Source organism: Pseudopodoces humilis, chromosome 1 (assembly GCF_049639895.1).
Source record: "Pseudopodoces humilis isolate 2021_Gansu_Grassland_sample_001 chromosome 1, ASM4963989v1, whole genome shotgun sequence".
Lineage (NCBI taxonomy): Eukaryota > Metazoa > Chordata > Aves > Passeriformes > Paridae > Pseudopodoces > Pseudopodoces humilis.
In genome coordinates this window covers 23145661-23172529 of record NC_142200.1, presented here as the reverse complement: position 1 = coordinate 23172529, position 26869 = coordinate 23145661, and the positions used below count along the sequence as shown (strand labels likewise).

At 40.6% G+C, this 26869-nt stretch overlaps 2 protein-coding genes across 6 annotated transcripts in view; one reads left to right on the top strand and one right to left on the bottom strand.

Moving 5' to 3' along the window:
- RAD54B (RAD54 homolog B) overlaps positions 1–6179 on the bottom strand; it is a 61675-nt gene extending 55496 nt beyond the window's left edge. For 2 of the 4 annotated variants that reach the window (XM_088068505.1, XM_088068639.1), the window contains exons 1-3: positions 5473–5605; positions 2951–3104; positions 2116–2287 (exon numbers count right to left, since the gene is read on the bottom strand). In XM_088068505.1, coding sequence (XP_087924631.1) covers positions 2116–2287; positions 2951–3104; positions 5473–5498 — 352 coding nt within the window. In that variant the 5' untranslated portion in view covers positions 5499–5605. Of the gene's footprint in view, positions 1–2115; positions 2288–2588; positions 2657–2950; positions 3105–5472; positions 5606–6063 lie in introns of those variants that run through there. The other 2 variants (XM_005517021.3, XM_088068579.1) reach the window with 2 other exon arrangements.
- Positions 6180–6267: 88 nt separating this feature from the next.
- Positions 6268–24798, top strand: LOC102112846 (RING finger protein 151-like). 2 transcript variants are annotated; one of them, XM_005517019.3, is made up of 7 exons: positions 6268–6380; positions 10619–10731; positions 11691–11914; positions 13144–13283; positions 15085–15247; positions 16604–16724; positions 17687–24798. In XM_005517019.3, the coding sequence occupies exons 3-7, from the start codon at positions 11709–11711 to the stop codon at positions 17918–17920; spliced, it is 864 nt and encodes a 287-aa protein (XP_005517076.1). In that variant the 5' UTR covers positions 6268–6380; positions 10619–10731; positions 11691–11708; the 3' UTR covers positions 17921–24798. The 2 variants fall into 2 exon arrangements, with proteins under 2 accessions (XP_005517076.1, XP_014111822.1); XM_014256347.2 differs by lacking the exon at positions 6268–6380 and adding an exon at positions 6600–7223.
- Positions 24799–26869: the final 2071 nt, after the last annotated feature.

Below are 26869 nucleotides of genomic sequence, written 5' to 3'. Positions count from 1 at the left end.
ATTTCCTGTGTCTGAAACCCAGAAAGAAGAGTCAATGGGAAAGGCTCTCCAAAGCACCTTATGGAATGGAGGGGGTTGCTGCCTACCAGGGCCTGGAATTTGTGCAATCTCCAGATGCTAGAAAGGGCTTTGATGGAGAGAAAAAAATAATCAAAAACTACAAAGATATGCAAAAGGGACAGACAAAGATGGTTCAGGCAGGAACAAGCACATAACAATAAAAGGAAAAAGGCAGCCTTTTTAGACTTTTATACTTTAGACAGATGAAGATCAGTAGGCTTCCTCAGCAAGGAATGCACTGCATCCTATGGCTAGACCAGGTCCCATCTTCCTACTAAACTACATTTCTAAGTATTTTCCCAGGTGAAAGCTGGAGGGGGACCATTCACAGGTTCTAGAGCTCAGGTACCTGATAAGCCAAATACTGGACTAGCCATGAGTCTGAGCCAGATATTGGAGAGACCAGAGGGTCTGAGACTTGACTACTGAAGGGACCAAGAAATCCATGCAAGTTACTCAAGAGACCAGGACATCTTGGGAGGTGGCTCCTGGTAAGTTCAGCTACCAGCCAAAAATGTTCCTACATGTGCATCTCTTGGGCACAAGGAGTCAAGCAGCCCACCACTAAGTAGACCAAGTGGCTAAGACACTGTAGGTGAGACCTACAGTGTTCTTGTACCTGTGGGAGTGCAGGTCTGTGTACCATCAGCTGGACTGGGTGCTGTGGGCCTCTGTGGCTCATGTGCCCATATCTGGGGTGTCCAACTAAACAAGGAGCCAGCTACTGAACAAACCAAGTGCATTAGGTCAGTTACTGGAGAGATCTAAATTCTCTGTGTGCATGTGTATTTATATATAGATACATGTGTATTTATATACAGATATATGTGTATTTATATATAGATACATGTGTATTCATTTGTTTTTCCACAAACAAGCTTTCACCCCCAGCTGTCAGAGAAGGAAAGGGATGTGTCCAAGGGCACTGCTTGTGCTTGCCTGAGTGCTGTGTTCCATATCCATGTTGGCCTATGTGACCAGTCGTGTATGTGTACATAGGACATATGTGTGCTTATTGGGAATAATTCCCTTTTGGGAATTAGCCTCACTATTGGCTGGACCTTGGGACATGGATCTATGTCATTATTGCTTCAAAGAGGCTTTAAGATTTAAGATGTGATAAGTGGCCCTGAGTTGCTCTTTTAAAACTTCACTTACTACACAAAGTATTATTAATTAAATGAACCTTAAACCATCATTACCAGTGTAATTAATTTTGAAGAAACAACAGTGAAATAACTGTAAGACTTAAAAATGCCTGAGGTGACTCCAAAAGGAGAAATTTTCAACCATCAATGTTAGTAACTCAGTTCAAGTGCCAGGCTTTCCAGATATACTTGGCTCTGGAGGTAATACACTTGCATTCACACAACACAGAACTGTGCTGCATCTGTGGTCAGGGCACACCAAAACTGGGAGATGAAGACACTCAGCCCCACTTTGTCATTCAGGTCCATCCAAGTGAGCTTGCTATAGTTCAGTCACTTCAATGTCTTTGCAGTGTTTACTACCCTGGTTTTTTGGAGGTATTCATTACCAGGGCACAGCTCTGATGAAGTGCACGCCCACAAATGAGCAAAGCCAGTTCTGCTTTGTGGCTAAAGTTGGCTTAAACCTAAAGTGCCCACTGGAGACAGTGAAGAAAAGAAACCCTCATGAATTCTGAAAAAAACCTGAATTCATTCAGAATGGTTAGCTTTCTCTGCATGAGGTCAGCAAGGTCTCCAAATTACAACACTTTCCCACTATTTAAGGTACCACAATTCTTGTATTGCACCAACTGTAGATTAGATTGGGTTGACAATAAGGTTCTTCCAGAAGACACAAACCTGAATAGCAACACTATCGACCAGCTTCAAAAACACGTTCTTTCCTTTTTTATTAAAAAATTTGTTTAACACTTGTTTCTTTCACTCTGTCCAGTATAACACCAAATAATGCCACCACTGCACAATGCTTATAACAGTACTTCATGAAAGTTTAGTATATGCAGTCTATCATTCATATGCTTTAAATTTCTCTTATGATACATGGTAGTAAAAAAGAGCATCTTACCAGCTTTGGACACTTTCAACGTTTTCATTTCTGCCTTGTTACACTTGTCAGTGCTGGAACATGCTTTTGTCTTTACTTTTCCAGTTGACTCCACAAACTGTGTAAAATTTTCATTTTGATTCTGGACATTTGTTTTAGACAGCAATGAAGCACCTCCCTCTTTCTCATCTATCTGCAAAAGAGAAATAAGTTCTTAATAGTATTTTCTTCATGCAGGTGAAGGGAAATAGAGAAATAGAGAAAAGATCAACAAGAAGGGATTTCAAGACATACGAATTGTCATTATCAAATTGTTACATAAATACATACATCTCTGCAAAACTATATGCATCACAACAAAAAGCATGTGCACACAATACCAAACACTTCTGTAAATACTTTATAAATTTAGTTTAATAAAAGTCTTCTGTAGATAAATAAATAAAAATTGTGCTGCTTTTCTGTTTCAATATTAAAGGTTTCAGAGAAAGTACCTTTGCAGCAGAACTGCAACCCAGCATACTGAGACTTCACAAGAAGTATCCTGGCTTTTTAACTAGTTCTACCAAAAAAAAAAAAAAAATCCAATAAATCCCATGCCAAGATGCAATCCCCACCTCCTTTACATTTGAGAATTGCATTTGGGCCCAATACTGATTTATTTTATTTATTTGAAAAACATTTTTCTGCAACCACTCCACACTGAGAGAAGCCTAACCTAAGAAGCAAGATTAAAGGTACCGACATCGCAAAGCTATCAAAATTTCTTCTGAATAGATTATTTGTGGTGAGCTCAGATGTTATCTTTTAATCACAATACTGTACAAAATACTTTTTAGTGCACTGTTCAGTTTACCTCCTTTAACTTAATTTCTTGGTCCATCTCCTTAGTTTCATTCTTGAGAAAAGCAGCAATACATTTTCCTGGTGGTATAAACCTTGGCTTTTTGCCTGCATTTCCTAGGACTTGACTTGGAGCTGCAGATCGCCTCATATTTAGCTGTACTGCTCTGCAGGGTGGACAGGAAGGAAGGAAGCAGGTAATGATAACTGTAGTCAGGATAGGCTTCAAATATAAAAATGTATCCACAGATGACAACAAAAGCACTATTTCAAAATATGAGAGCATACAAGATCTTCAAATAACAATATTAATTCACAACCATAATAACATTTAAGAAAAAGTACTGTTGCAATGCTTTGTTTAAATTCTAAGGAAGATCAACTACAGCAAATTCTGCAGCTGAACACCTCAATTTTCATTTAAAAAGCCACTACTGCAATTCCCAACAGCAATAAATGCTCTGGAGATGCACAGTATAAGGCTATTTAACAAACTTACACCAGTTTATAAAAAGAAAGACAATTTTACGCAAAAGTTACTATTCTATATGCTTGAAACATAATTTTGAAAAGCCCACTATTAGTGCACAATGAACAATGAATCTTGAAAATATGTCTCATATCTGGGACCACCATTTTGCATTTAACAGTCAATTACACTGGTCATTCAGGTTCACCATAATAAGAATAACAGTCAGCAGAAAATTATCTCAGAATTACTCCATGTTATGTCCACTTGGGAAGGAATATATTATAGATTTTCCCTCAAAATGTAAGACCATTATTACCCTGAGCAACCATAGGACAAAACCAAACATATGCCAATGTTAATATGACAAAGTTTACTTTGCACCCAACAGAAAAGCAAATTATAATCTTAATTCTTCAAATAGTAGTAGACAGAAATCAAACAAAAGAAGAAATCTCCAACAGAATAACACAACAGCTGAAATGAAGAAGGCAAGAACAGCTTACGCCACAGGTCCAGGTTTAATTTTCCATTTACAAACGTTTATTTAAAATGATTCCCCCAACTACTAGGTTAAAAATAAATACAGATTGCAGAATCAAACTTATGTACCATCCCAAAGGCATGTTTGCATCCTGCTGCAACAGACAGTGTTGCTGTCTGTTTTTGGTGCTACTCTGCACTCCAGTGGCTTCCTGAGGCACAACCACTGTTCTTTCCAAGGTTTGCACTGAAGTACTGACAGAGCAGTGCCAAAACTTCGCAAACATGCTGAGACTGGTAGCAGGAGTACTGCTCTCTCCCCAGTATCTGCACAATTAGCATATATCTATGTTACTAGACATAACATAAATCTCAGGGGCAAAATGGCCTCAACTGTTGACACTTCCACTGTGGCTGTTATTAACAATACAAGGAGAGAAGCCTCTGACTGTATCTAGGCAGTCCACTTATGTTAGACTTGCCTGACAACAGTGGTAACATATGCATTTTAGTTAACCTTATGCAATAAGGGAGTCGTAGCAGCTTGGTTATTACAACAGGTGTGTCTGTAGCATGAAAAGCCACTGTGAACACTGCAAAGGTGTCCAGAACCTTCTGAAGGAGAAGACTTCAAGTATCAGTGCTCTGATAAGCAGAGCCAGCTTACAGTGCCATGTGAATTTGAACAAGTTCTCTACCCAACCATACACTGCACAGTGATGCTTGGAAAGACTACACAAGACACCCCACAGCTCTACATGAGGATTGTGCACAGCATGGCTGCAGTGCCACACTAACCCTGCCCACTGCACTCCAGGTTCTGTGTTCTGTGGAACAGAGAAGCTGCACAATTCATAAACTGCGCATATCCATGATTAAAGTGCTCTGGTTCCCAAATCCATTTGGCCATTACACTGTCATTTGGTCTTAAAACATAAAAACAGACTCATTAGGAGATATGAAAATTACTAAGACATTTGAAGACACTACCCTTGATAACTCAGTAACTTCACTGTTACCTGTATTACCTACTTGCAACTACAAATACCCTTATGGGTTTGTGGGTTTTAAAATTAAATATTGCATCCAGAAATACATCTTTGTCTTTTAAAATAAAGCTTTTGTAAAATATAACATAAGTATGTTAAAATAATAACCGAAATGTTTACATTTTGTCCCTTTACACTACTACACAATAGAAATAGAGCCTCAGGGATGTACAACAAACCACTGATATCAGATCTTTCAGATAAGATCAGAGTCAGTGTAGCAAGGCATACAGCTCCAGACTACAACTAAATGAAAGAATATGCAAATATGCCCTTTCCTCAGGGCAAGCACCAATACACCAGGGAACCTTGTACTTGCCTTACTATTAAGCCAGCTGCAGGGAAACAGGTGCAAGCAATACAAAAAGCATCGCTCCTAGCTTTTATTAGCAACCAGGCCTGACCAAACCCGGTACACCACAAAACCACAGCCCAAACTGTCTCATTAGTGCATCTGGTTTGTCAATTTAATTCGGTTGTACTTTTGTCCTTAAGGGTACATTGGTAGCTGCATTAAAAATTAAATACACATACAAAGAACGTTTCAAGATTTTACACATCCAGCTCAACACGGTGTGCACGGAGCCCTGCTAAAGGCAGCCACAATGCCCATCTCGGCCCAAACTTAACAGGATGCTCCCGGAGTGTTTGAAGAGGCCCTGCCGGCAAAGATGGAGAGGCACAACAGGCACTGTGGGCAACTGCAGAGACGTGACACAGCATCAGCTTTTACTCAGTTAAACTGCAGGCAGCGAGTGCATCGCCTTGAACCTTAACATTACTGAAAAATCGCGTCAAATCAGAAGCAGCTGTAAGGGATTTTTAGAAGAGCATGTAGTGATATGACAAGGGGGAATGGCTTCAAACTGAGAGCGCAGGTTTAGATTAGATGTAAGGCAGAAATTCTTCACTCTGAGGATGGTGAGGCACTGGAACAGGCTGCCCAGAGAACTTATGGATGCCCCATCGCTCAAGGCCAGGTTGAATGAAGCTCTGAGCAACCTGATCTAGTGAAAGATGTGTCTGCCCACAGCAAGAGGGTTGGAACTAGATAACTTTTAGAGTCTTCCCCAAGGCCGCTTCCACCGGGCCTTCCACCGGGCCCTCCACCCGTAGCTCCCATACCTGCGCTCCCGCCGCCTCTCCCACCTCTGCGCTCAATTGTCCCGCCGCGCTCTCCCGACAGCCCCACCGCGCATGCGCCCTGCGCAGCCTGCCCTTTCCGCCGGCGCGCATGCGCCAGAGCCGTGCGCGCGGGCCGTGCCGCTGGAAGGGACCCTGGAAAGGCCCTTCCCGTCCTCTACCATGCGCATGCGCAGTGCCGGCCCGCGGGGCCTGTGCCACACAGAGTATGGCGGAGCGGCTGCTTGCCGCGCCGCCGTCAAGCGAGAGCGGCCGTAAAGGGAGGCTCGGCTGCGCGACAGCGAGCGGCGGCGGGCGGGGTGAGTGAGCGGGGGCCACGGCTCCGAGCGGGCCGGGGGCGAGGGGCGGGCGGGGGCAGCGGTGCCCGAGCGGGGCCGGGCAGGGGCAGCGGGGCCCAAGCGGGGATGGGCCCGGGGCGGGCGGCGCTGCGCGGGGTTTGTGCTCAGCGTTTGTCAGGGCCCTGTGCCGGACTGGCGGCGGCATCGCTGGCGCGTGGGGAAGGGAGCGGGAAGGGTGTGTGCAGCTGTAAGGCTGCCTGAGGCCGCGCAGGTGCTGTTTCTTGGTGTCGGGTAGCTTCTTCAGATATTCCCAGGCCAGCTCTGTGCTCTGTGACCAGGATCATTGTCCCTCCCTGAAGCGCCTTTCCAGGCCGAATCCAGAGGCCTTTCCCCTGTTACCTGTACAAAATTCCCCCTCCCACAGCTCCGAGGGGAGAGAGCTCCTCTGACCCTGACCTTGGCTCGGGGTGGCTGAGCCCGGCCGTGCACAGCCTCGAAGATGGTGTCAGAATTAATTAGGTTGGAAAAGACCTCTGAGATAGTCAAGCCTATTCCAATGGCTGACCACCCTTTCTGTGAATAAATACTTCCTGCTGTCCAACCTGAAACCCAAGCCCCGGCACAGCTTGAGGCGATGCTCTCTCATTCTGTCGCTGGTCGCCTGGAAGAACAGACCAATTCTCACTTGGCTACGGTCACCTTTCACCGATAGGATCCCCTTTGAGCCGCTTTTTCTCCAGGCTAAACAACGCCAGCTCCCTCCGCCGCTCCTCATAGGATTTGTGCCCGGATCCTTCACCAACTCCACTGCCGTTCTCGGGACAATGGTCTGTGCAAGGCGGGTGATGGATGGCACTGTTCTGAGTAGGTTTTGCAGGACAGCATGTGTTGTACAAAGATGTTCTTTGTCAAAATAGCTATAGTATGTAGCTATGTAGTTCCTGGTAGAGGCCTTAAATTGTCTCATATTTTTTATATAAGCTTTTTTGAAAAATAATCAGTTGTTTACATCAGTGTAATGTGATGTTGCTGTTCATCTATTCTTACCCTCCTCTGTTCCTTTTCTCTTACACAAATGTTCATCAGACTCCCCAGTGTACCAGTCTGGGGAGCTGAGGTGAAGGAGTAGCTCTGTGGCATCCTTGACCATGGACTGCTGCTGTCTGTCTTTCTTCCCTTTCTGCCCTGGCTGCAGTTTCATATCCCTGCTTATATGCCCAGGTCATGCCATACTTACACAGTCCCTGAAGCTTTTGCTGAGCTACCTAAAAGAAATTCTAGCTTAACAGATCAAATCAAGGTGTAGTCGTCTGTATGGTGAGTTGCACGAGCCAGCTCAGGAAAGGGGCAAATTAAATGTTCTCACTGATTCAAAGGAGAAAGTGGAGGGAGCTGGGGAGCACGTTAATTTGTGGATAGGTAGGCTAAGGCTACTGTAAGAAAACTGCCAAAGTTAATTTTTTTTTTCCCCAGTTCAGTCTTAAAACAGGTCAGTTAGTGACTGATGCATCAAGTGCCTGATAAATAACTTCTACAGTCACAGCTGAAGGGGTGATTCTGCCCCTTTGGGCATTGATGCTGGCTTGAAGTGGTTTACAGCGTAAGAGTGGCAAAAAACACACTAAAATATTGCTTCTGTATAGCAGGATCTAAAGCACAGTGTGTCTTTGTGAGAATAAAGGCTGAAGAAATGTCATGTCTCAGTGTCACCTCATCCCTGAGCCCTGCATAGGACTCTGTTCCTCCACTGTTTCTGAAAATGCTTTCTTAGCCATGCACATCTGTAGTTCTGTCATGGTTTACTCCACCCTTTTAAACGCTTATGCTTTGTTTTGTCACATGGAAAAGAAGCATTTTTTAACAGTCAGAAGATATGGCAGATGAAAAAATGAAGGTCACTAATTTCTTATCAGGGTCCTGACTTTCACAGTGGAATAGCTTTGATTAGTGCCAGACATTTAGCAAGCTATGCGGTGACATTGTTGGAAACTACATCCCATCTGCATTCTCCCTGTTATCATATCCACACCAAATCTCAAAAGTTTGAGATAAGTAAAGTCCACAGCTCAAGGCTGGTTTTGGATGTGCGCCTGCCCGGAAAACAACATGGGATGACAACAGTTGAAAAATTGCCCAATACCTGTGAAGTCTGGAGGAGATCTTTGCTTGTCCAGAACTGCAGAGAAAAATAAAACATGTGAAACAATAAAAAGCAAATAGCATGGCATAGTTTGTGTGCTTTGTCTTTCAAACAAAGAAATCCCTGCACAACGATACCCTTACAATTTATGCACTCTCCCCTACGTGCTCTTCACACAACCCTTTTAATCCAGCGGTGATTTTTGGTCTGGGGTCTTCTAACAGCTTATTGGATTCTCTTGCCATGTCCATGCAGGCAAGCTATTAACTGTTCTTGAGTTGCAGCTTCTGCTGATGACCATCAGCTCCTTATCTTCTGGTTTGTGCTACTTGTGCACCTGTTCCCCAGTAGAGCATAGGAAACTAAAATAATGTCCTAGACTTAGGATAAACATTACTTAGCAACAACTAAAACATTGGTGTATTGGCAACATTCTTTTCATTCTCAAGGCAAAACACAGCTCTGTAGCAGCTACTGGGGAAATTGCTAAGGAAATTAACTCAGTTCCAGCCAAAAGCATGTCTAGGCAAAAGCCCACAGCTTTCAGCCTAAGGCTTCCAGCAACCCAACCTACATATGCTAGGCAAGTAGATATAAGCAAATAACATTAAATCACACAGAATTATAATTCTAAGTGATTTATTCTATTTAGAAGTTACTTGCTTAAACTAAGCAACTGACATCTCCCAACAAAATAATGTAATTTCTAGGTATACTCAAAAAAGGAGTGTGGCAGTTGCTGAATTGTAGTAGAACTGGGGAAAAAAAGTTTTGAGGCCAAATGGAGAAGAGAGAAGTTTCTGGGGATAAGCAGAAACTGAAAATTATCTCTTTTTGTGGTGAAGATACTGGGTAAAGTGAACTGTACTGCTAAAGCGCATGACATTCATCAGAAGCTCTACCTCTGCTTATCTCTTGACTAAGGTGCATCTCTTGAAGTTGATAACTTCTGTGTTGACAAAGTCTCTGGTTCTTCAGGTCGGGAAACTCCTACTGGAAAAATTCTGGGACTTCAGTAACAGCTGTTGTCATAGGTCCCAGATCCATGGCCACAAGGGTTCCAGCACTGTGTTGTGCTGCTCCAACATGAGTCTCGAAAATGTGCTGAAGAATCCCCTTTGATTGTATTTTTTGCCTCAAAGTTCCCTTCCACTATTCATTTGAATTCCAGTTTGGCTGAGGCTTTATACATCCATACATATTTGTATATAGAGGCATATGTATATAATACATGTATTTTGTTGGTGCTGGTGCACTTCATTTCTCTGTTAAGAACAAATAAAGCTTTTGTTCTCCATTTGATAAAAATACTCCACTCTTTCCTGCATTCTGTTAGTCTTCAAACTTGCTAGAATATGCCGAAGAGTGTCTTGAAGACTTGGTTCTAAGGGACTAGCAGTGTTTGTGCAAAATGTAGCTCACAGCATCCAAAGTTCCAGTAGAACAGAAACTCTAGGAAAGTAAAAGTACTTAGTTTTGCTCTCTTATCTCTCCTTGAAAGTTTTCTCAAAGCAGAATACTCTGGGATCCACCAAACCAAAGCAAAGTGTTAGGCTTACAGTTCATATTATCAAATCTATATATGCAGTTTACCTCCTCTAGCATAAGTTAAGGCATTTAAGTAATGACATCTTTTATGTTTTAAGTGAGCAACCTTAGTTACGCTACATAACACAGTAATGATATTTGCCAATACAACAAACTTGACTGTAATAGTTTTCTTGTAAAAATGAACTGCCTGTCATGACTGGATAAGAAACTTCCATCTTTTTGAGGAATATGATTTTACCAGATTTCAGTTGCTGCTTTTCAACAATACTAAATTCTGTTGTCTTCAGTCTTACAAACAAAACTGTCTTCAAAAATGATCATCAGCAGGGTGTTCAGTTTTGTAATAAATATCTGCATCAGTAGTAATTGAAAGAGAGACTGATGATTTTTTCACCCTAATCTAGTCAGTTTTTCTTTGTTGAATTGTAGATTTTCAGTGGCTTGCTTTGAAAACTTGGTTTTAATGGGCTGTTAGGACAGCATCTGTTTAGTAGCTGGCTTGTTAGACATAGCACTCAGTAACGTAGGAAACACTACTGAGCCTTACTCTATCAAATTTTTCTCATAGGCATAACAAAGCAGTGAAGAGAAACTGAAGGAAGTATTACATGCCTTACTGATCAGAAAACTTTCTGAAGTATTTGGGGCAAACTACATATATATGTAGTAAAATCTACAAAGGTAAGGTATCTTCCTTTTCTATTTTATTTTAAAAACCTCACAACTAATGAAAACCTCTTTCTCGAGTCTCAGTGGGCTTACAAAAGTAACTTTATATGTCAAGGAGCAATGTGGAGCCTAAAACTTACTCTTGAGCGAGTTCTGTGGACTCTTACCAAATTCCTCAAGGTTTTTCGTGATAGGATTTATATGGAGGTTGCCCACTAGTTCTTCTTCGCAAAGCTTTCAAATCCATTCAGAAGCTCCTCAGTTTTATAAAATAGATCATGTAGGAAAAGACAGTGGCTCTTCATGATTTCAGGGTTAGCTGCAGTTTTGACTTCTTTAACTTCCTGAATATTAAGTATGTCTTTAGGCATGTGGAGATTTCATGCTGTTCCATCTGAAACAGAGGTCTACAGTGAGTAGAGAATCTTTCTTTCAGTATGAAAGCAACATCTTAAGTGATGTGCAGTTCATAAATCCAGGATCTGTTAGCTGAAAGTGCCACAGCTGTTGTTAGTAAGAATACTGTTTTGTAAGTTTGTTAGGCATTACATGAAAGGTATTAAAATTGGAAAGCAAATGATATTAAAATGGAAAGCAAAAACTTTCATTTGAACTTCTGTGATGTTTCTGCTTCAGATAGAATTCAAATAAATAGCAACTGTATGCTTCAAGGTGGCTGCTACAATTATGTTCAGTAACAGCACTCAGAAGAAGGGCAGCTCAACTGTGCCAAAGTCAGAATATCTTGATGGAAAATTATGATTTTGACATCCAGCAGCACAATTCTCAAATTCCCACTTAAATCTGAAAGTCTCTAAAGTGTATGTTTGTTTACATGCACACATTCACTTCTTTATTCTCAATAAGGTCTCCATGCTTTTCGGATTGCTTTCAGGCCTCTTTGTGGATCTGCCCATACAGATTCAGCACAAAAATTGCTTTATTTCTGTGTGTTTGGGGTTTTTGAATAGGTTGACGGTGTGGAGAGCATGGGTTATGATATTGAACGCTTCGTGGGCTATGTTAATGAAGGACTGTTGTGCTCCATCTGCCGAGATGTGTTGGAAGATCCACTGCAGGCTCCTTGCGAACACGCTTTCTGCACTGCCTGTATCCATGGGTGGCTTGTTCATCACAGTAACTGCCCTGAAGACAGACAAGTGATTGATGTGTCTTTGCTACGACCTCTGTACAGGTATCCAATAATCTTGCTGTGTGTTGAAATTACATTAATTTAGGATTTCTCAGTTTTGCTTGCACAGCTTCATCTGTCAGTACTGCCGCGCAGGCTGTCTTTATCCAGTGTGCCCGTCGTAGACACCAACTACTTGCATGAAAGCATTAGCATTTTCTATTTATTATAACTAACTTTTAGGGTGCTAGGATTTCAAAACTGAAAGAACACTTGGCTTGTTCTCCACCTTTTTATATCTTGAATGCTGATTCTAGATACCTGTCTGGATATTATTCTGAATGTCCTTTATGGCATCAAAACTTTTCCATACTTTATTTTAGAGAAAGCAATCAAAGCAACTCTTGATAACAGTCACTACATACACTATCTTACTTTTCTTTTCAGTCTTAGCTAGATGCTATAGTGGGGTTTGTCATTAACAATTCCTGGAGATATGAACCGAATTTTTGACCTTCAAGTCCTTATTGAAGAAGATCTTTAGACGTAGAAATATCTTTTGTGAACCACCTTGTCATGTAAAGCAGGCTGTTTTCACTAGTGCCTTCTATAACTAGTCAGACAGTTGGACCAGATGATTGTTGTTGGTCCTTCCCAAGCAAACTATTCTATTTTTAAACTGTTAATTCCTGGTAGTGTCAGAACAAGAGAGTTTCGACAGTAGATACTGCTTGTTATTTAACACCTGTATTATCTAATCTTGCTCAGATTAACAGTTATGTATTTAAAATCTCCAGCTACAGTAAATTTAACTTGGTTAGTACTCACAACATAATTTTTCATTCATGACATTTTACTATCTGGAAGTTAACTACAGTGTAGACAGAGCACTAGAATTTAATTTTTAGATTGTTTTGTCTGCACTCACTGTAGTCCTTTAGTCTGGCATGTTTAGAAACACAGAACTTAAATGGCAAATGAGTAGCCCTGGTGTTTGTTATTGATAATATCTGCTGAGCCAATGAAAGGACACAATTAAAAAGTATTAAAAACTAAATATTTAATTTGCATATTTAAATTTGGAGACTGAATTTTCCATTAACATTGTTTCTTTCAAACTGTTTTTTTCTGATATGATCACTTGAATTCTTAAAAAAAATAAATAAATTAAGCTAGTTACGTTTTTTTCCTAATGGAGATTAGAATCTTGCTTTCTTTTCCCAAAAGTTGAAAATACAAATTTTTCAATAATGTTCCCAGATTTAAGAACAAATTCTTTTCTTTGGTTGTAGATACATGAAAAATGATTTAAACCGTCTTCAGCTACATTGCAGAAACAGAGAGTATGGCTGTGAAATGGTTTGCTCTCTGGAATCTATAGACAGGCATGAAAGGGGGTGTGAGTACAGTCAGATACCTTGCTCCAATGCTGGTGAGTAACATTCAAAGAAGCTGAATCCTTTATATTTAAAAAACATGTTTGCCATCTTCCCATCAACAGAACTGGAATAATGGCCTTTATTTTCTGACAGAAATTCAAAGTCGACCATTGGCATGATCTGCTCTTTGCAGCAGAGTTTTTGAACAAAATACAGTGCCAGTTTATGGCAGTCCTTATAATTAGCAACTGTTTCTTACCCAAAAAGTAACCAAAATGAGTATGGTGAGCTTCAAATGTATGAAAATGTAGTACTGCATTAGTTTTGCTTTCTATCAAGTTATGAGTTTGTTTTCCAATACTGACAGCATGATCTGATGTTTGAATGCAGTAGCCACTGTAGAAGACTTAGAGGTCATAATTTATTTATAAAACACCTAGTTTCCTGGTGCATGTGCAGCTGCCAACTCTGTGACATGGTTTTAACAAGAATGTATCTTGGAAATAAGAATGATTCTAAGCTAAATTCTTGTTAGAGTTGTTCATGTTGAGATTTTTATTTAAAACAAGGCTACAGCTCCTGAGAAAGAAACATGCCTCTAAAAAGGAACAAACTGTTAAAATTTCCTAGTTGGTTTCATTTGAAATGCTGTATGTTCCTAGATAAGGTTAATTTCTAATTAATGATGCTAAGGGCATAGTTCAGTCTGCCATTGTAATTAATTATGAGATGATAAAGGTACTAGGATTGCTCTGCTGGAAGTTATAATTTCTCTCAGAAGTAAGTGACTTCTGCAGATTCTCGATTCACCTCTTCTACTTCCTACAGAAACTGTAATATTTTACAGATTTATGTATCTTACAGTGTTTCACAGATGCGTGTTTTTACACCACACTGGGCGTCTGGTGTTTGGGTTGTGAAGGCTCTTACATCTCTTTAACTCTTTCCCAAGAGTACATGGGGTGTATTTCGAGTGCCTCAATTAAAACTCATTATATTTATTAATAAGACGCTTCTAGAGAACTTATTTTGGTATGGTTTGTTGGGAAGTTTTAATACTCCACTGATTCAGTTTCCTTAAATTGATATTCTCTTCAAATTAAATGCAAGTGTGTATTTCAACAAAGTGAGCCTCAAAGATTAAACTACAAACTTCCTAAGTTTGACTTCATAAGTTAAGACTACAAACTTCAAGTTTAGAGCGTTAAATGTAGCAATAATTTATATAGTGCTTATTTTTGATTCTTTGCATTCCACTTTAATCACTACAGAACTGCAAAGTTTGTATCCTAGAAGTTCTGTGGAAATATTTCTATCTTTGTATGAGTTATTAAATGTTCATAAATAAATGTTCTGACTTATTTACATGGTCTAGTACATTATTTACAAGACAAACAAATTATCTGGAAAACAAGTTTACATTCCATCTCACCCACATCTCTCTTTACTACATCTTTGGACTTTTCCCTAAGTTTGATACCGTAATATTTTTTTACACTTGTGTGTTTATCTATTCCAGTCATTGCAATCTATGATGGTAGCACAGGCAAGCTGCTAGTGTCTTAGCTTGGCATCAGGATTGTCGTTACTGAAGTTGATTTAATGCCAGACCAGCAGTAGAAGACCTTACAAAAAATACCTCCTTCCAACCTTTCAGTATTTTCAGTTAATGGATATGTACCTTAATAAGACCTTTTAACAGCATTGTATTGGTAGCTATGTATGTGTAACCGTCATATTTCGTATCCTAAAGAAATCACTTTTCTCAGCTTCCTTTCTTGAGTGTTTTTGTTTGGAAATATTCAAAATGCGTTTGTTGTAAGTGGCTGTCTTGCCTTGCTCTCCCTTGCCCAGGCTGTACGGTGCAGATTGAGCGGCGTAACCTGGACGGGCACCTGGCGGTGTGCGAGTACCGGAGCCGGGAGTGCCCCAATGGCTGTGGCTACACCATCCTCAGCGCGGAGGACACGCAGCACAACTGTGTGGCAGAGCTAAGAACCGAGCTGGAGCTGCTTCGGTACAAACCTTCTGTTTCTCTCCTGTCTGTGTTGGGCTGGGCTTAAAGTCACTGCATGAAGCACTTTGAAATCCTAGCACTGGATTCTGGTATGTGTTAAATGGTCCATTAATTACTTGATGCTAGCAGGCCAGTATTTTGTGTCAGCATAGGCTTTAAATTCTTGCTGTTTTGATTCTTTTGTTGTTGGGGTTTTTTTTTTCCCAAGTTACTATAAATTTTAAAATACCATCGCTTGCAGTTGAACAGAACTGCGAACTTGACTATTTAAAATGGCAAAAACCCTAAGAAAACTGAAGTTGGTAATTTAATTTTTCCGTTGGCCTCTTACAGACACAAAGTCACATTATTTAATAATTGTATTTTGATTATGTTTTTACAGATTTAGAATATAAAAATCGGTAATTATTTTGACAGGTACAGGTAGATTCAACCACTGAAGGTCTAATTTTGATTTTTTTTAAGTCCTGGTAGATTAACAGCCAGTCAATGACTCTTCTTACCAGCATCCTTGTTTTCCTCTTATGTATGCTTCTCTAGCTTTCCCTTTTCAGTATATTCCAGTTGGACTTCTTTTTTTCACCCTTCATGCCCCTTCCCATTTGTATCTTTCAGCTCATAAGTGTTGTGTTTTTGAACACGGCTGTGAGGTTAGGCTCAAATACGGTTTAGATGTGTGGAGACACAAAGGATTCTGCTACCTGGTTTCTGAACTCAGAAGGTTATTGTAGTGCCATCTGGTTTTGCCTGTGGAGCTGTGTGAGTGACTAGGCTGTAACAGTTTGCTGCATACTGTCATTTTATGTCCACCATAAAAGTGAACAAGATTACACTGAACCATGGAATCATTTACATTGGAAAAGAGCTTTAAGATCATTGAGTCCAGCAGTTAATCCAGCACTGCCAGGCCCAGCACTAAACTGTGCCTCTAAGTGCCTACCGTGTCCACATGCTCATGCTTTCTCACTTCCCTACATGTTTAGTATTATAGGATTCAGACTTTTTATCTTGGCTGCCTCTATTTCATAACACTTAGCAAGCACATACTGTAGGCAAACAGCAGAAAATCACTTGAAGTCATAAATACACCTTCTTGAGCTCATGGAATTACTTGAGGAATATGCTATGATTGTCCCTCTATCAGCTCCTCATGGGCACTTTAGTGCCCCTGGGCACAATGCATTTCTTTATGCCAGTTTGTTGGGTTTTTTTAATGAATAAATCATGCCTCTACAGGGGCATCCTGTAGAGCTTGATGGGAATCAGTTCAGTCTGGCTGCAAGAAAGCTTTCTGGATTTTGAAGATCATTATTTTCTCTGCTTACAAGACTTAACAAGGAGAAATAAACTTTTTAGGTCAGAAATGATCTGCAGAGTGGAGCAGGCAAAACATGAGATGGAGTCAAGGTTAGATTCACAGAGAAGGCATATGGTCCAAAAAGAGAGTATTCTGCAAAATGAAATTGAAGAACTAAAGGTAAATACAATCCTTTTTTTTTTTTTTTCTCTCTCTTAACAGTCTAGATTTTTGCTTTTCCCAGTAGCAGTTTCTTATTTTGTAAATCAAGTCTCATACAGAGGAAAATGGCGTTAAGTATGGGAAGCAAAACCATCAAAGCTTTGCCAGGTTAGTTCTGTGGAGAAGCAGGCTGGATGTCGTATTCCTGTGGTTTATCTGCTTCAGGTTCACTGGAGTTCACCTGGGTACTCCATCCGTGTTCTCTGTGTGCGTAACATTGTCAACAGATCAATCTGAAACTGATTTCAGTGTCTAAATGTAGGGTAGACATCACAAACTGGATGTAATTAAACATCCAGCTCAATTTTTAATTGCTATCCAAAGTGGCTTAGTCCAGAGCTGACACAGAGCCTTACTGCCAACAGTGGTATTTGCACTGTGATCAGAAGGTTGAAAAGGTTCACAGTAAACTTCATCAAGTAACAAGCAAGGCTGTCTTATCCTTTTATTCGTCCTGTTTTTATTATATCACAGAACAATGATTTTTAAAGCAATAGTTTTTGAAAGCTTTATAAAGTTTTTTTATAGTTTACATTTTTATTTTTACTGGATTTAATTTTAAATCCTCAAAGAATGTATCTGAACAAAACCACAACCATGTTTTGTTTGGATTCTTGAAATAGAAAATAAAAGCAGCAAGTGGGTAAATTGGCTGTTTCTTATCATACTTAGTAAGAAACAAAATAAGAAAACAAAATATTTTTGAAAAACATACAGGAATCTTTAGAACAAGACCATCTCAGAAGTTGAATGCTGGATTGTGTCTCAAATTGTTTACATTTGTTGCACTATAAAAAATTATTTCAGTGTTTTTTATTCCTAAGACTCCATCGCCCTACATGCATGGCCAGTTCAACTTCATTGCACCATCATTAGGGGAGGGTTTGTTTCTTGCAGTAAATTTGTATTTGCTATTTCAGAGTCAGATGTCACGAATGATGTCAGATGTACGGTCTCTGATGGCTGCGGAGAGACAGCACCGTCAAGAGCTGGAGCAAGCAGAGCTGGAAAAACGGGAGCTAATGGAGCTGCTGAAGGGGCTGCAGAAGGACTGTAGATTAACTACTACAGAGGGAAGCAGGAAGTCAAATTTCCGTCCTTTGACACGACTAGAGAGTGTAAAAAGAAAACCTAGTGAAGTTACAGTTATCTAAATAGTACTAAGCTCAAAAAGCATTTTCTTCAAATACTGGCTTCTGGCAAACTACATCCTTTGAATGATTGGTAAACTTAATATAATTTCCAATTTACTGATTTTCTTTTAAAGTCTGAATTACAACTATATTTCCTTTGGGGCCATAAAAACAAACAGATTTTTTTTCTGAGGGAATACTGGTCATTAAAACCAGTAATTGGAAGACATACTTTTAGCTAATGTTTTTATAAAATGGTGAAGGAGACTTGATTTATTCTCTCTTTACTGCATCACTTACAGGAATCTTTCAAGACTGAAAGCTATAGCTTTTTAAAGTCAAAGATACAGACTATTATGGATCAGGAAGAAAAAAACATTTAAGTATCTCTGTTTCAAAGAAAAAAGCAAATGTGTCCATTTAGGATGTATTTAATTTGGAGAAAAGTGAATAGTAGAATTAGTAAGTCAGTAATAGAAATTAATGAGATTTTGTTTGTTTGTAGTCTGTAGAAGGTCTTATTTCAAAGGTGGAAAGCAAGCACTTTAAATTGTAATTTTTCTGCTGTGTAACAGAGGTGACGTTGACTCTTGCTTTAGAGATTCTTCTCATTTCCCAGGCTGATACACACTTAAGAGACTAAAGCCCAAGATAGTAGAATAGTCTAAAACCCTTTAAAGAGATGTGTGAATAACTTTGAGTTTGTGGGAATGGATCTGCTTCTTATTTAAAATTTTGAAGCTTTTATATGTGAAAGTATCAGGTATTTCTACAGGATCTTTTAAACATAAGACCAGTCCATTTGGTACTCAATGTCTTTAAAGTATATATAAATACCTAGAGTATCCATAGTTTTCTTGTGGCAGGTTTAAGACTACTTGATATGCACAAGAGATTAATATTTGCACAGTCACTTGTGCTTCAGACATCTGTGTTAATGCTCAAGCAGGCTGCAGGGAGTGCCAGAGCCTGGCACTGGCATCAGAGGGTAACAGAACACCTGTGTGAGTGTGAGTAGGTCAGTGATCTGCTCTGCTTAGCAGTTCAACTCAGAGGGGAGGTGGAAGGGTTAAGGGACGTTAGAGCATCTGAGATTGACTGGTAGAGCCATTCTCTACCTCCCCTGAGGCAAATGTATCAGTCAAATGCACCTGAGAAAGTGGAGGATCACTAGAGATGAACCTAGGGTGGCAGGTCTGTTATATGGGCAAAACTGTTGGGCCGGCTAAAAAGTGCATCTACACCAACACACAGCGTGGGCAGCAAGCAGGAGGGGCTGGAAGCCGTTGTTCAGCAAGAAGGTGTTGATGTTGTCACCATCACAGAAACATGGTGGGATGACTCATCATGGGAGTGCTGCAATGGCTGTGTATGAGCTCTTCAGAAGAGAAAGGCGAAGCAGGAGTGGTTGGATAGCACTGTACAATAGGGAGTGTTTTGATTGTATTGAAATTGATGATGGAGATGACACGGTTGAGTGTCTCCGGGCGAGGATCACAGGGAAGGTCAACAGGGTAGATGTCATGGTGGGAGTCTCTTAGAGACCACCCAGCCAGGAACAGGCTGATGATGTTCTACAAGCAGCTGGCAGAGGTGTCACAGTCACCAGCCTTTGTACTCATGGGTGACTTAAACTTGCCAGATGTCTGCTGGAAATACAACAGAGAGGAAGCTGCCTAGGGGGTTATGGGAATGTGTGGAAGACAGCTTTCTAACTAACACAACTGGCAAATGAGCCTAACAGAGGAGGGACACTGTTGTTTATGGGCAAAGAAAGACTGGTGGGTGATGTGATGGTCAGTGGCCATCTTGGGCAGAATGACCACAAACTGTTAGGGTTTTCTATACTGGCTGAAGTAAGGAGGGGCGCCAGCAGAATTTCTGCTTTGGACTTTGGTGAGCAGACATTTTGGTGAGACAGGCCTGCTTAGGACATTGATTGATCAAGTCAGTCCTGAAGGGCAAAGGAGTCCAGGAAGGCTAGATGTGTTTTAAAAAGGAATTGCTAAATATTCAGGAACAGACTGTCCCTATGTGTAGAAAGACAAGTTGTCAGGGAAAAAGGCTGGGATGTTAAACAGAGAACTTAGGCTGGAACTTAAGGGGAAAAAAGAGAATGTTTCACCTCTGGAAGGACTCTCAGAGGACTGTAAGGCTGTCACAAGGTCATGTAGGAAGAAGATTAAAAGGGATAAAACCCAATAAGAACTTGCTTTGGCCCCTACAGTTAAAAACAACATAAAAAGTGTCTATAAATATGTTGACAGCAAAAGGAGGGTCAAGGAGTGTCTCTGTCATTAGTTGAAACCAGAGGGTGGTGTAGTGACAAAGGTTGAAGAAAAGTCAGAGGTACTTAATGCATTCTTTGCCTCAGTCTTCAATATCAGGATCAGTTGTCCTCAGGATACCCAGCTCCCCGAGACGGAAGTTGTTGATGGGCAGATGAGTGAAGCCCCCATAGTCCAGGACAAGATCGTTAGTGACCTGCTATGTCAGTTAGACACTCACAGCTCTATGGGTCCTGATGGCATCCACCCCAGAGTAATGAGGGAACTGGCAAAATAATTTTTTGCCAAAACACTTTAAATCATATATCACAGTCCTGCTTAACTGGAGAAGTTCCAGCTGACAGGAGATAAGTAGATCCCATCTACAAGAATGGTTGGAAGGATGATCTGGGGAACTGCAAGCCTGTCAGCCTGACCTCAGCTCTGGGCAAAGTTCTGGAAGAGATCATCCTGAGTGCCATTACATGGCATGTGCAGGACAACTAAGGGATGAAGCCCCTTGAAGACAACATAGATTTAAGAAAGGCAGGTCCTGTTTGACTATTCTGATCTCCTATGACTAAGTGGTCTGCTGAGAAGATGAGGGAAAGGCTGGTGATGTTGTCTGTCTTGACTTGAGTAAAGCATTTCACACCATCTTCCACAGCATCCTCCTAGAAAAACTGGCTGCATGGGGCTTGGATGGGCAGACTCTCCAATGGATAAAAAGTTGGCTGGTTGTCAGGCCCAGAGAGTGGTAGGGAATGGAGCTAAGTCCAGTTGGCAGCTGGTCACTAGTGTGTTCGCCAGGACTCAGTATTTGGGCCAGTCCTGTTTAACACCATTATTAAGGATCTGAATGTGGGGATTAAGTGCATCCTGAGTAAATTTGCAGACAGCACCAAATTGGATGGAGTGTTGATCTGCTCAAGGGTCAGAAGGCTGTGCAGACAGACCTGGACAGACTTGATCAGTGTGCCAAGGACAACTGCATAAGGTTCAGTGAGGCAAAGTTGCTGGGTCCTGCACTTGGGTTGCAGCAGCCCCATGCAGTGCTACAGGCTGAGGGCAGAGTGACTTGAGATTTGTTCAGCAGAAAGGGATTTGGGTGTGCTGGTTGACAGCCGGCTTAATATAGCCAGTGTGTGCTCAGGTGGCCAAGAAGGCCAATGGCATCCTGGCCAGTATCAGAAATAGTGTGTCAGTGACTGTCCCTCTGCATTTGGCACTGGTGAGGCCACACCTCGAGTGCTGTGTCCAGTTTTGGCCTCTCAGTTTAAAAGGGAAATTGAAATGCTGAAGGGCAGCATTTCAGCTGTCCAGCAAAGGGCAACAATGCTCATGAGAGGTCTAGAAAGTTTGACTTGTGAGGAGCAGCTGAAAGAGCTGAGTTTGTTTGGTCTAAAGAAGAGGGTGCTCAGGGAGGACCACTTCACTCTCTACAGCTCCCTAAAATGAGGGTGTAGGCAGGTGGGGGCTGGTCTCTACTACTGTGTCTCCAGTGAGAGGACAAGAGGAAATGGCCTTAAGCTCAGACAGGGGAGATTCAGATTAGATGTTAGAAAAAAAAAATTCACTGTTAGGGAGGTCAAGCATTGGAATAAGGTGCCCAAGGAGCTGGTGGAGTCATCATCGCTGGAGGTGTTGATGACATGTCAGGATCTGGGGCTGGGCAATGGTTTAGTGGTTTAGGGGTTGTAGGGCTAGTTCTGGGTTGACAGTTGAACTTGGTCTTTTCCACCCTTGATTCTATGATTCAAAGTTAGCAATAGGATTTTTTTAACAGACCAGCAAATCAAGGAGGCATTTATCTGTAAGCACTGCATGAGAAATCTGTTCAAAGACTTTCTCCAAACTTTTTACACAGCCCATTCATGTTGTTTTCAGTGGTATAACTAAGCCATATTCTCAGCTAATCAGTGGACTAACTATAAAGATATCTGGCCTTCTGTTTACTGAATGTGTTCAGTTTTGAAGGCTAAGGAAAATGTGTGCAAGTTCAACAACCAGAATATGTTCATTTTATAGTTTAGAAAGCAACTGCGTTACGGTGCATGCCTTGCTGTCACTCAGAGCAATGCTTTTATAGCTAATAGCATAACCAAAGAGAGAGGCAGCAATCTTCTTTTGCACATAGTCTACATTATGAAGATTTGTGGTCAGAGCTGCCTGAATTTCAGGCATTAATAAATCCTTCTAACTTGCTGTTTCTTTAGTACCACTGAGGCAGATGTGCACATATTCAGGTCTTACGTATTTAAAAACTGGTTTTGTGTATTTTAAAATGATATAAATAGCTGTTCTATAAGAGCAGAGTGTTTTCAGGGGAAAAGCCCCACATTCAAAGTAATTGAGAGTATTTGGGACACCAATTCGTGCCATAGCACATCTCTTAAGCAGCCGTATTTAATAATCTAAAACAGTAAACCAGTAGCTGTAATTTGGGAAGACCTTCATTTACACTAAATGTTCAGTGGTCAGTTCACTTACATCAGTGTGTGTATTAAAGCAATAGGTAGAAAGTAAGAATGCTGTTGTGTGTACTCTCGTGTTCTAAACAAGCAAGCTGTGAGTGTCTGTGCTTTGCGTGACATTATTGCAGCATTCACGCTAATTTTCAAGCTTTTTGGCAACACCAGATTTCATGCTATTAGATTCAGTTAGTACTTTTCTGTGTACTGTAACTGTGGTTGTGATGTGACTTTATCTGCTTTGCCTAATGTAAAGAAAATTACTTCAAAATCCTTTAGAACTCAGTGAAACTAGATCATCTTTCCTCAGTCAGAGGGCAGTAACCCAATCTTTTCTGTTCTGACCACAGAAGAAAGCAAGTTATTAACTCTATGTGTTCCCCATAATGGGATCTCTGCATTTGTTTGCTCTAGAAACTTCACACACACATTTATGACTAAATTTCTCCTAGTATGGGAAATAGGGTTTATTTCATGTTTACTTAGCATTTGGTCTTCTGTCTTTTCCCTGAGTGATGGACATGAAACTGCATGAGAAAGCATGTCCTAGATGATAAGGAAGGATTTTCTGCTGTGCAATCAAGCTCTGACAGTCTGAACTTGCAGTGTGGAAATGTGGCAACACTTTGGCAACTGGCTGCTGGAATGGGCTGTCAGCTTGGGTTTCCTTTAGCAGAAAAAGCACTTTCAGAGATGTTTTAAATAGGCACAGAGTAGCTAATGGCATCAGTGACTCTGGTGACTTTAAGCTTTATGCCATTACTCTGGGTTGATAACAGTTCTGCACTTTCAGATTTTCCTCTGCTAATGAACAGGGTGGCATTGCTGGAGTATCATCATCACTTGACCTGTCTTACAACTGACTAGACTGACATTAAATAGCCCGTTATGTTAATATTTTATCTACTTCTTGCTTTTCCAGTCTCATGTATTATGCAGCTCTTAATAGCAGTTGGCAGCAGCAAGGGATTTTTTTCTTTCTTTCAAATAGTCTGTTAGTCCAGTTCACAAAAACTAAGACTCCAAATATTGTACTAGACTTGACAGAAGTTAAAGACATTCACTTGGAAATGCTACTTCCCTAGTCATGATCATACTTTTGCATTATATGAGACACTGCTAAAAGTGCATTACAGGAGGACTCCAGCATGGAATTACTGGTATTACTATTCTCATACTAAATCACACTTTAATCAGTTCAATTTCCTCCCAAGTGGAACTGCTACTCCAAGTGGACCAGTAACTTTGCAAATTGTTGTATTTTGAGTTGCTGCCTCTGGCTCTTTGCAGCTCTAAGAGGAAGAGCAAAGAGAGAGAACAAGTGTGGTGTGACTGTTCCCTCAGCCCAAAAGCAGAGATGTGGCTGCACCAGCTTGTACCACCAGCCAGCTTACCAGTGTGAGCTGCCAGCGTATGGCAGGGAGTTAACATGGCATTAGAATTAAAAGGAGATTAAGTCTTTATCCACACTTAGGTGGGTACACAGTGTCACAGTACCAAGCCTGGGAGATTCAGAAACAAACTCAGAGAAAGCAAGTGGTTAAGGTATGTGGAACTTGCATATTACAACAGTTTCTTGTCAGCATAGAAGGGAAAGGAATGCACAGTCAAGCAAAATACTTGCTATAGTGATGTATTTTGACTGGCCAAAAGTGGCTTTATCTGAAATGTTCTTAGGTGTTTGTATGAAATAATATATTAATAGACCCCAGCTGCAAACAGTTCCTACAATTTATAGAAATTGGCAGCCTTGCAAATGAAATTTTCCATGTGCTGTCCTCTTGGATGTTTCTGGCATGGTGCTTCTCTACAGCCACTTTCCTTAGAAGTGCTGGGTAGTATTGACACAGAGCAGTACTAGCCTTGCCTTTCTCCTGTACTGTTGTCAGATGGAGTACATTGGTCAGGGAGATTTTACCACATAGAAGATGCCTTTATAAAGACCTACAATTCTATGCAACTTTCTATTAACTGAGTAAACACTGAACTGTCTTCCAGCATCATGGGTCGCTGCCAGTCTATCTACATTTTCTACCTTTATATGCACAAGGATAAACCAGCGCTTAAAAGATCTCAATCTCTAGTGTGTATAATAAATGATAATACTTTGTATCACTTTGAAGTACACTTTGTATAAAAGTTGAACTAATAAAGGGTCTACACCGTAATTAACACACTGGTTCACTTCATTCTGTACAGAAGTTTGAGTACCCTCTTTATCAGATGGAATAGCAACACTTAGGTACACTGGCCTGCAGAGCACAGGAGTCACAAATGCACTGCAATTACAGGCTTGGGGCCCTGGACTAGGTAAGGCTGCATTTTTCCTCCTAAAGGGAGCAATAAACAAAGCAAGCAGTGTTCAAACTATCCCTTCTCCAGGATTTCCCTCCCACTTCACAAGAGTGGAATTTCTGAATGGGATGAGCAGCTGCTTGGAAAGCAAAGCACTGGCAAAAATTGAGAATTCCTGGAGTACAGCATTCCAGTCCTGCACAGACAACAGGACAATGAAGGGGCAAGAAGGGAAAAATACATTCTTTGTCCATCAACTGCAGGGATCTCACCCCTAAGGCAAGTTTTTTTATGGCCACTACAAAAACTCAGGTGTGAACATGTAAAAAGAGCAAAACAACAGAGCTGTTGTATTTGCTTAAACATGAGCAATCTTGACATGGGGCGCTCAAGCAGCAATTTGCTGCATGCAGTCCTCTGCCTCCACTATCTAGACACATTCTCTTACCTGATGGAGAAGTTCCTCAGCAGAAAAAAAAAAAGGCTGAAAGCCAACATGGCACAACCAGAGACCAGCCCAGGATCTGGGCTGACAACCTGTTTATCTCCTACACCTCTCACTGTGCACCTGACCCTCCGCCACATTACAGACTGCACAGCAGCTAAAGATTATGGAAGCAAAAACCAATGCACACAGCTTGTCTCACCTTTCTGCCACACACAGGCTGTGCCTTTGCCTGTCTGTGCTGCACTGGAGATGTCTTCTGCCTCACTCACCCTCCTCCCATTGTTCTGCTCATCAAGTAAGCATAGGAGTCTCTGAAGTTAGCCACTTACTGGTGTTCCAGTCAGCAAGCAAAACTTGAAAATGTCTTTTTTTAGCCAGAGTATCAAAAGTAAAATTGAACACTTTCAAGTGTTACTTGCTCATGGTAGCAATCCCATTTTAAAGAGCAAACCAAGTAACACCTGAGTTTTAAACAGCATTATTTCATGCTGAATTTACCCATGAAAGGAACCACTTTGCATTGAAGAGTCACAGAACTAAATAAAAAAAGCAAAACAAAAAACATGATTACACATACTTTCTTTTTCCATTTTAACTAAATTTACAGAGATTTCGTACACAAATGTAACCAACCCTTTATTTCCTCCTAGCTTGAAAATTACTAATGTGACATGCTGTGTATTTTAAACTCTGAAGAACCAGAACTGAATATTTACACATTTATTCCATGCTTGACACTTTACTTTCCATTTCAAATTCCCTGACGGAAGCCAAATGATTTATATCCCTGCTAGTTTCAAACAGTAAAATTTCTAAAAAAATAAAACCACCTTAAACACATGGTATAAAGGAGTGAGTCAGCTTTAAAAATATTTATGCAGTACTCCTTAAAAAAATAGCATTAACAACAGTAATGCCTGTGAAAGATCCACCCATTTTAGTCATTATAATTATCAGTAAAATTACATCTCCCCATTACTTTACCATTCTGAAAATTGTTTGGCTTCCAATCCAAATCTGTCCACGTTATTTTAAATAAGGTTAAATCCTTTATGAACTGTTATTGTCCCCTGTAGATGCACCCAGTCAATTCACAGATGTTTTCCACTTTCACAGGTTATTCAATCACCTCCCAAGCAGTGGGACAGTCTCAAGAGTCTCCACGCAGAAAAAATACAGCTAATAGGGGCCTTCTGTGTATCAAATGAAAAACCTACTTAATTTAGTCAGCCTACTACAAAGGTAAAATAATTTCAATTACCATACTTTAAAGTATTACCATACTATAAATACTATAAAGTATTACCATACTTTAGGAACACTTAAAATAGGGTGTTAAAGTTCATGAGTCTAGACAGACACGCTGTCCAAAGTCAAAATCATGTAAAACAAGAACTGGGCTGTATTTAAGCAGAGTAAGACCTCTCTATTGCACTTCTGTATTATCAACAGACCAAGTGTAAGTGTAAATCAAACTAAGTCTGACAGT